The following is a 9,479-nucleotide window of genomic DNA, read 5'->3' on the forward strand; positions in this document are numbered from 1 at the left end:
AGCCTGGAATGACCATCCCCGGGTCAGGAGAAGGGTGAATGTGCCGGTGGTTGATGGATGCCGTCTCCTGGGAGCGGGGCACAGCTGCTGTGCTGCACAGCCCTGGGTCCCTCTCCCAGGGATCGCCGATGCAGAGCACAACCAAGGGGAGGGAGAGGAGCAGCTGTGCAGGTACTGGTGTCCCAGGCACTGCCTTGGTGCTGAGGCAGTGGTGGAAAGGCTGGAAGACAGTGGTGTTGCCCAGGATGGATGTGATGAGGATAAACATGTTGCTCCATGGTGCAGCGAGGCAGGAGTGGGGAGCACTTTGTTCCTGAGCCCAGGAGATGGTGGCTGGGAGAGCTGAGGACTCCTCCTGGATGAACCAGGGTTGTGGGAATGGAAAATACCCAGGAGAGGCCCCTGTGCCATGGCCAGACCTCGCCTGCATCTTTGCTGTGTGGGCCCACACTTGTTGACAAGGACAGACCTCCTCTCCAAGCCATTAGGAAAGCAGCTAATTAAGCTCTGTGATGTTCCTGGGAGGTCAGCAGGAGATGTGCCAGCATTGCAGCATCTCCCAGAGCCTGTACTGGGGCAGGATCTTCACACAGTGCCCAGGGACAGGGGGAGCTGCCCTGCTCCTCCTCATTCCATTGTGCTCTTAGTCCTGATGCTGATGAGGTGATGCAGTGCTCAGTGCCCCAGGACAGAACCCAATGTTCCCTGCCTCAGCTGGCCTTAGGATACAGGGCTCCTGGCTGGGATGTCCCAATGCTCCCAGCAGCCCTCGGCATGGCTCCAGCAAGGCTGGGCAGTGGGGAGAGAGCCTGTACAAATATTATTGTTGTTGTTATTCCCCATAAATATATGCAGGCACTTAACGACCTTGGCATGGAGCATTTCCTGGGGATTCATGACCAGTTGGCGTTAATGGTCTTTAGCTGCACCTCAGGCCATCAGCTCCTCCCAGCCCATCATTAATCCACAGGAAATGTCTCGAGCATCGATCCTCATTGCTTAATTAATAAATGCAACTTGTCTCCTGCCTGTGATTTAGAGATACTCACTGCTTCTCTCCCTGCTGCTTTGAAGGTGACTTTTTTAGTAAAGGTCCTTCATGCTGGGAGGCCCTCGTGGGATTTTGTTTCCTGGCATTCATGTGGGTGTAGGCTATGGCAGCAGGAAAGTCTTTTCTCTCCTGGGCGGGAGGGAAGGAACTGAGCCACTGTTGGGTTTGGGGTTTCTCCAGCTAATGTGGCACAGCACAAGGAGCACATCTTTCCCACCAAACCCAAAGCCTTGCTCACCTTCAGCTGAGTGCATCCAAGAGCCTGGGCGAGGAGTAGCGTGAGCCAGCATGGAAGAAACATGGCAATTCTCCAAGGCCTTAGCAGGTTCTATAATAATCGATGTTTTTTTGCCCATGAGTCACAATTCATCTCTAATCTTCCTCGGGGGAGGTGGGATTTGCTATCTTTAGTGCTCACGACTGCCGCTTTCCCAGGCTGAGCATCCCGCTGAGCCTGGACTCCTGCTGCAGGGATGCTGACCTGGCAGCCTGCTCCCTGTTTCTCCAGCCCTCACCACCAGCTGGCTTTGTGCAGTGGGTGCCGCAGTATAAATCATGTTAATTCCTGAGATGCTTTTCCGCGGTAAGTCTGAAATTCCCATTTTGGTTCGCTGGCTTGCCTGGCGAACTAAATTATTTTCATAGCCCCTTAAGGGCATATTGTCAGCCCAGACTTATTGCCGTTATACACCATTTCTGAAACATTAATATCTCTTCTAAATATAGTGTATTGACAAGGTATCTGGTATAGTGTAAATCCTTGGGACATTTGATCCAGATCATTAAAACTGAGTGAAGGAAGGGAGGAATAGATCAAGTTACCTTGCTGCTCTTAATTCAAACAAGCGATGAATTATTCATTCCGCTATTAATTCTACAGTCCTCCTGCTTTTTATTTATTTCTCTCTTTATTTATTTTTTTTCCTCCCAGATAGACAGCTCCAAAAGGATGCTCGGTGAGGGGAGATTTGCCTACTGGAGGATGGGGTGCACAGGGCTGGGCTGTCTGGCAGTGCTGGCTGTGCTCTGCGGGGCTCTCGGAGATGTTCCCAGCAGAGGTAAGAGCATGGTCTCAGCTCCTGGTGGGCTGGATGGGCATTCATGGTTCCTGAGGAGGGGAGGGCCATTTGCAGGTGCCACAGTGGCTCTGGAGTGTGAGTGGTTTCCAGCTCTCCTGCAGGGAGAGGGGCTGGCTCAGGCCAGGGGCAGGGAGCTGGGATCTGGAGTCACTGTTGTGGTGGCAGCAAGTGTGGGACACTGCTCCATACTTGGGTTTCTGCTTCATGCTTACCTTACTGAGGACTGCAGGTAGGGGTTGTCCTGTTGTGGTGTGCAGGTGCTTTGGTGAAGGGTTTATTAGTTTCTGGAGTTGCGCTTGCCTATAAAAATCTATATACATGTACATATTTATATGTGAATGTATGCATGTATGTGTATGTGGCAGGCATGCAGTAAACCTCTCACCTTACCCAGATAAAAGGTCCCCCAGGATGCAGGGCAGGTTAGCAGATGACACAGTAATTCAGGGGATAGGGTGGCCCAAGCAATCCCTCGTCCCAAAACAGCAGGGCCTTTCTCACAGAAGGGCTGAGCCAGAAATCAAAACCCATCCCTGGCCCCTGGTGCAGGTGCTCCTGAGGCCACACCTCTGCCCTGTGGTGCCTGCTAACCCCCCACATACACCCACCTGAGCTTCCCAGAGCACCCCAAGGCTCCCAGCCCTTCATCCATCCATCTGCCTTCACCATGGTTACTCACCTCTCCCACAGGCTCCCCTCTAGGGTATTTATTTCAACAACATTATTCCTTTAGTCCCAGCCCCATATTACTTCACTGCCTATCCCCAGTAATCACCAAGGTGATTTTAGATCTGGACAGACACTCGTGATGCTGCATCCCACACATCCCAGGACCCCCCCTTGCTGGGAGGTCACTGTGCCAGTGAGCACGATGAAAAGCAATGTGCACAGGCTGACTATTGATTTGCAATATACTTGGCCCAGATTGATGGCAGCGAGCGCCCAGCCTTGTTTGGGAACCCACACGTGTCTCCTGGGGCCTGTGCAGGGTCTGCATCCCTCCCAGACATGATATATGTTCCCCCTGTATCAGCCTCTTCACCCCAGCCCTAATCAGACCCAGGGGCAGGTGACAGCCGGCCCCCTCTCAGCCTTATTTTATAATAACCATGTCTCAGTATAAAGATTTCATTAGGAAATCGATCCCTACATGCATAACTCATTGTTCAGCATATCGAGCCCTTCACCCCTGTTTCTCCCAGCTCCAATTCTCTGATACCACCATTATATAGAGGGAATGTGGTCAGTGGGAGGCACAAAGCTGAAGGGCTGGGCAGCTGGGGCACTGGCAAGCCTGGTACCACTGAGCCTTTAAAACTCACTCCCAACTTCCTTTTTCCCAGCCATGAACAGGTGGGGATTCTCTGCTCTTACTGGCAGGACAAGCTCAAGGGCACAGATGAGCCCCTACAGGGCAGCATGGGGAAAAGGGGCTACACAAAGGGATGAAAGGTGATGGGGAGAGTGGGTGGACAAGCCCAGTGGAGTTCTGCACGATGCTGGTGTTTTGGTACTGTGGTGGTGGGATGGAGCTGGTGTTGTGCATCCTGTCTCCATTCTTTTAGGCTTCCCCTGGAAAGGGGACATCACACCCACTTCTGTGTCCCCCAGGCATCAAATGTGGGGGAGTACTTTCAGCACCCTCTGGCAATTTCTCCAGCCCCAACTTCCCGGGGCTGTATCCCTACGAGACAGAGTGCACGTGGCTCATCGTGGTGGCCGAGGGCTCCTCCGTCCTGCTCTCCTTCAGCCACTTCGAGCTGGAGTACCACGACACCTGTGCCTACGACTACCTCCAGGTCTACAATGGGGCTGCCCGGGACCAGGGCAACCTCCTGGGCACCTTCTGTGGCCACAGCCCCCCGCCACCCTTCTCCTCTGCCTGGCACGTCATGGCCGTGGTCTTCCGCTCCGACCGCCACGTGGCCAAGCACGGCTTCGCCGCTGCCTACAAGAAAGGTAGCAGGGAGGTGTGGTGGTCACTGAGCATCCATCCATCTGTCCTCTTCCACTGCCCTCACCATCCTTGCCTCCTTGCAGATGCCTGTGGTGGGCAGCTGACGGGGCTCTCTGGGGAGATCACCAGCCCCCGCTACCCCGAGAGTTACCCCAACGACGCCGAGTGCCGCTGGAGCATCGGGGGGGCCGGCGCTGGTGGCCCCCTCACCCTGGTGTTTGCTGACTTCCAGATGGAGGGGGGCCAAGGCTGTGGCTTTGACTACGTGGCCCTGTTTGATGGCCCCACTGTCGCTGCCCCCCGGCTGGGACGTTACTGCGGCAGCACCCGCCCGCCCCGCACCGTCTCCTCCTCCCCACACCTCCTCATCATCTTCAAGTCGGATTTCAACATCGGTGGCAGGGGCTTTAAGGCCCATTTCTACTCAGGTGCGGGGTCTCAGGGTGGTGGGGCAGTGGGAAGGATGTGGGGACAGGCACTGGGGGTGGGATGGTGATTCTCTCCCTTCCACAGCAGCAAGAGGAGATGATCATGGCAGGGGTCCCTTTAGGGAGAGCCCACGAGGTGATAGTGTGAAGTGTAAACCACCACACAATCAAATGGCATTACAGTGGCTAATCCATGCCCTGGGCTGCCCTCTTGAGCAGGAGTCACCCTTGCTCATGCCATTCCCTGGGGATATGGGTTGTTCCTGTAGGACTTTGCCTTGGGAGTTTCCATCCCCTAAAACTGCTGGCTATCCGTTAGCCGAACACAAGGCTGGGAGCAGTGAGGTGAAGAGCAGAGCATCCTTTAGCAGTAAAACAAGTGATCCCTCATCCACACCCGGTAGGCTTCAGGTTTGCTTTTGATTTTTCCTTTCCCCTTTTTCCCTGAGCAGGCGAGTGCCAGGAGGTGTTCACCACCATCAAAGGGAATTTCTCCAGCCCTCAGTACCCCAACTTCTACCCCAACAACCTCAAGTGCCAGTGGAGCATCCACCTGCCCCCGGGCTACCGGATCAAGATCTTCTTCCTAGACATGGAGCTGGAGGGCCGGAGCAGCCTGACAGGGGGCTGTGACTACGATCACTTGTCTGCCTTTGATGGTGGCACTGAGAATGGATCCCTGCTGGGGCGGTGGTGTGGGCGGGAGAGCCTGGCACCCGTCACCTCCCACAGCAACCGGCTGCTCTTGGTCCTGCACACCGACCGCAACACGGCCAAGAGGGGATTCTCCATCTCCTATGTGGGAGGTAAGGTCCCACTTGGGTGCTCCTCAGTTCCATTGGGATGTGCCTGAGACCATGGAATTTCCAAAAGGATCATCAGTGAAGGTCTCTGTCTGCAGGAGCAAAGCTGTGGCTCCTTAGGGGTGGAGTGGAGGAAGATGTGGTGAGTGAGCTGCACGTTGTGTTTAGTATTCAAGAGATGCTTTCCAGCTTCAAATTCCCGTGTGTCTGCCACTGCCATGCTCCTGTTCCTCTCTCGGAGTGTGAGGGAGAGAAAACCCAAGGGTTTTTAATGGGCCAGAGCAGGTGACCAGCTCAAGCTCAAGCTCAAGCTCAACCATTTCCCCTGCTCCCCTGGATGCTCCAGCCTTGCCAGCACATGGCTGAGCAGGCCATAAACAGTGTCCCCTCCTCCACTGGCAGCAGCACAGGAGGGCAAGACCCCCAGGGTACAGCATTCCCAAATCCACCTGGCCAGCCCTGCCTGGCACAGCCCTGCTGCTGGCACACCATGTCTCAGCCAGCATGTCTGGCATGTCCACAGCTGGTGGGAGGAGCAGTGTGTAACCTTCCTGCTCTATTTGCCAACCTTTGCACCTCAAATGCCAGCAAATTTATGGCGTTTGTTGTATTTCAGTATAATTACATCCGAGCTGACTTGTGGGTCAGGGATGATTCAGCCAGGGGCAGCCTTTCCGGAGGGCTGGAGCCAGAGCAGAGCTACTGGACTGGCAGCACAGGCACTGGGGAGGCTGGCCCTGGGTGTTATCCCTCAGCTGCAAAATCGTTCTTCACTTCCAGCATAGCAGAAGGAATTTGGAGGTATATGGCTCTTGGAGTTAGAGATGGGTTAGAGTTTTGTCCTGAGCCTCTGCAGCCCCTGGAGGGAGAGATGGTACTGAACATTTAGTAGAGCTGTAGCATGCACAGGAGGTCTGTCCCTGTCCTTGTCCCGCTCATTTCTCACTGATTCAGAGCTGTGTGCAGGGAGAGAATCTTGGTGTCTCTGCTCCAGAGGGAGCAGCCTGCAGACAGATAGATGGGGTGCTGCTGAAAAGTGGGGGATGTCCCATCACAGAGAGGGGTGTGACATCTCCCAACTGCCCCAGGCTCCTGCATGCCCTGGCACACACTGCCACATGCATGCTAGGGGAGGACAAAGGCTTGGATGTGAAACTGAGCCTCCCTCCACGGAGCTGAGCCTGCCGGCTGTGTTTGCCCAGTGATTCCAGCATCTGCTTGTGATTAACGTCCTGCATGTCACATCCAGCTGCCAGCACTGCCAGGAGACCAGCTGCTCCCACTGGGGACACCATGCTCTCCCTGCCACCAGCTTCCTCAGGAGCCCACAGAGGCAAAGGAGCACCTCATTCTCTGCATCCACACCCACAGCCCTTCAGCCATGCAAATATTTCCCTTTTCAGGCTCACCAAAAGGCATGGCTTGGGTGGGGCGTGTGTGATTTACGGCCATTGAAATGAAAGCCTTCATGCCAGAAGAGAGGATCCACTTTCTCCTCCTCTTGATCTAATGCACTTTAGTTATTTGGTAAATCTTCTAATGGTTTTATAATGCACTAAGCGAAGCAAAGTGACACTATTTTTTTGTATTGATTTTATTGCATCTTCCCAGTTTCATAAGGCCAAGATTCAGAGGGAGCTGGAATAATTCAATAATTCATATTGCCCAAGTGGTTAGTTCAAGCTGAGCAAGGATTCACTTTAAAAAGGGGGGTATTTTTCCTCCCTGCTTCTTTCCCTGTGTGGATGCTTTCTACATCCAGAGAGGCCAAACACAGTGCCAGAAGGAGAGTGATGGAGAGGGGCTGGAGTCACTGTTGCCTTGCTCTTCATCTTAGCATCATGGGCAGACTAACAGCAGCTCCCTCCATACACTGCTCAGCAGCTCCCCTTCAAAATTAACATTCCGAGGAGAGTGGAGGGCTGGTGATGCTTGGAACTGTGCCTGGGCTGGGCCATTCCCCAGGAGGATGCCCCAGGGCCATGGAACCAGATCACCCTTTCAGGAGGGCCATATGGCAGCCACAAAGCTGCATCACTCCAGGGTGTGCATGGGGTCCCTCCAAGATGTGTCTCCTCTGTTTCATCAATGTAGTGTCTCTTGCAGGGGCGTTGTGGGATACGGGGGAGCTCTGTGCCCATGGCAAGCCATCCACAAAACTCTTGTGGTCTGGTCTTGGGCAGCAACTCAAATGTCCTGCTGGCTTTGCAGTGATGGAGAGTGGCAGGGACAGCAGGATGGTGTTGCCTGTAATGTCACTTGTGTGTCACTTGGAGACCCAAGAAGGATGAAGTTCAGGAGGGTTGAGGGTGAGATCTCTCCCTTGGGCAGAAAGCAGAGCAGTGCTTGAGAGCCATCCATGTCTGCCCTTGGCATGGGACAGGGCTAAAACACTGGTATTGATTGTTTTCTGCATTCTGGAGGTGGCTTTTTTCCTGAAAACCCCCCTCACGGGTCCTACACGTGCACCCTGTTTTCTGTCCCAATAGTCGTGCCCATGAACGTCAGCTGCACCCGGACAGACTTCCACATCCAGATCCCTGTGCAGTCCCTGGCTCAGCTGGAGAGGAATAGGATTTATTTGGGGACCCCCTCCTGTGCAGCCCAGGTGGTTGGCAGGAACTTTAAAATACACACCAGGTTCGACACCTGTGGCACTGAGTCCCAGGTAAGTGATCAGCAAACCCTCCTTTAAAGCAAGCTGTGCAAATGGTTAGCCCTGTGCTGGCTGCAGGGAGGTATTCCCAGTCCCTCTCACATTTTCCCAGTAGATACTGGCCTGATTCATGGCCAACCCCTCCAAACCCCTGTGAAAAGGAGCTGCCCAAAGCCCTGATGAGCCGTGTCCCTTGCCTTGCAGAGACGCAACAACACATCTGTCATCGTCAGCACCCTCTACATTGATTTTTCAGTGGGAGACCAGGAGGACATCCACCAGTACGAGGTGCAGTGTGAGCCAAAGAGGAAGGAAGCCTCAGTGACCCTTATTGCTGGGCCTGATCCATCCAGGCTCAGCCAGGCAGAAAACCTGGTGGATGCCCAGCAGTGGGAGGGGGAAGCGATGGATGCCCGTGAAATCAAGAGCCAGGACACCAGCGACATCGTCTTCATCAGCATCTGCATCCTGGCTGGGCTCCTCATGGTCATCGCAGTGGTGGGGCTGGTGCTTCTGTAGGATGCTCCTTCCAGACTCCAGGGATTGCAGTCCCAGTGCCGCCCAGGGCAGAAAGGCACCCTAAAATCCACCCTCACTCCAGGCTGAGCCCTAACAGAGTTGCCCAAACAGAGACACAGCTCCCAGGCCCTGAAACTGAGCCTGAACCCAACCTCCACCTTCTCTCAGTGCCTGAAAAATCTGGGCAATAGGCAGCCGTTTCCCTTCTCAATTTGTTTTCCTCTGTCTCAATCTGTCCATTTGGCTCAGGAATGCAATTCTTGTGCTCCCTAACTCTTCCCACACCTGCTTCAATTTGTTTTCCCTGTAGTGCTGCTGCTTTCAGGAAAGTAACGTTGTTTGCCGATGGCTGCAAATCTTCCTGTCAATTATTTCTAGCTGAATTCTTGGAGGTACAAACCATCCCCAAATGTAGCTATATTCCCAACAAATGTTCTCTGTGCTCCTAGCCCATGCTTGGGGGGAACTGTGGAGCTGTGTTACAGGGATCTCCACCTGGCACACACAGATGTAGCTCATGTAGGTGCTCCCAGGTGATGTTTCTGGGTATCTGTGGGTGATGTGATGAGATGCATTTGCTGTGCCCTGGAGCTCCTTGTTTGATCTTCTCATGTTGTCTCACCTTCTCGCAGGACTCACCTGAGTGCCTCAGCCACCAGCAGCTGGAGGGGAGGAGAACAATCCTCTTCTCCTCCATGTTTTCCTCCTTTCCAGCATATCCAGGTGTTCGCAGCTGTGAACTCTCTACCAGCATTACTCCTGAAGTTTGAAAATATGTGCAAATCCTGCCACAGCCTGGGGAGATGTTGGAATGTGGAGGTTTTAGTAACCCTGTAAAGACAACCTTGGCAGGAGGGGCTGGCTCCCCTGGGACCTCAATGACAGCAGATCTCACTTGTGATTGCTGCAGAGGGTGAGCTCAGCACCTGAGAGCATGAAAAGAAGAGTCCTGTGATCATCAGCCCCTCCAGAAAACTGGGGATCCT

General features: G+C 53.9%; 1 protein-coding gene across 1 annotated transcript; it reads left to right on the forward strand.

Annotated features, from left to right (window-relative positions):
• Positions 1–1,864: 1,864 nt before the first annotated feature.
• Positions 1,865–8,493, forward strand: CDCP2 (CUB domain containing protein 2; the record flags this gene model as incomplete). The annotated part of the gene is made up of 6 exons (XM_083867888.1): positions 1,865–2,109; positions 3,742–4,089; positions 4,171–4,515; positions 4,968–5,321; positions 7,808–7,986; positions 8,179–8,493. Exons 1-6 carry the CDS (start codon positions 2,001–2,003, stop codon positions 8,491–8,493), a joined length of 1,650 nt encoding a protein of 549 aa, XP_083724014.1. The 5' UTR covers positions 1,865–2,000.
• Positions 8,494–9,479: the final 986 nt, after the last annotated feature.

This window comes from Zosterops lateralis (assembly GCF_965231275.1).
Source record: "Zosterops lateralis genome assembly, chromosome: 9".
NCBI classification, from domain to species: Eukaryota; Metazoa; Chordata; class Aves; order Passeriformes; family Zosteropidae; genus Zosterops; species Zosterops lateralis.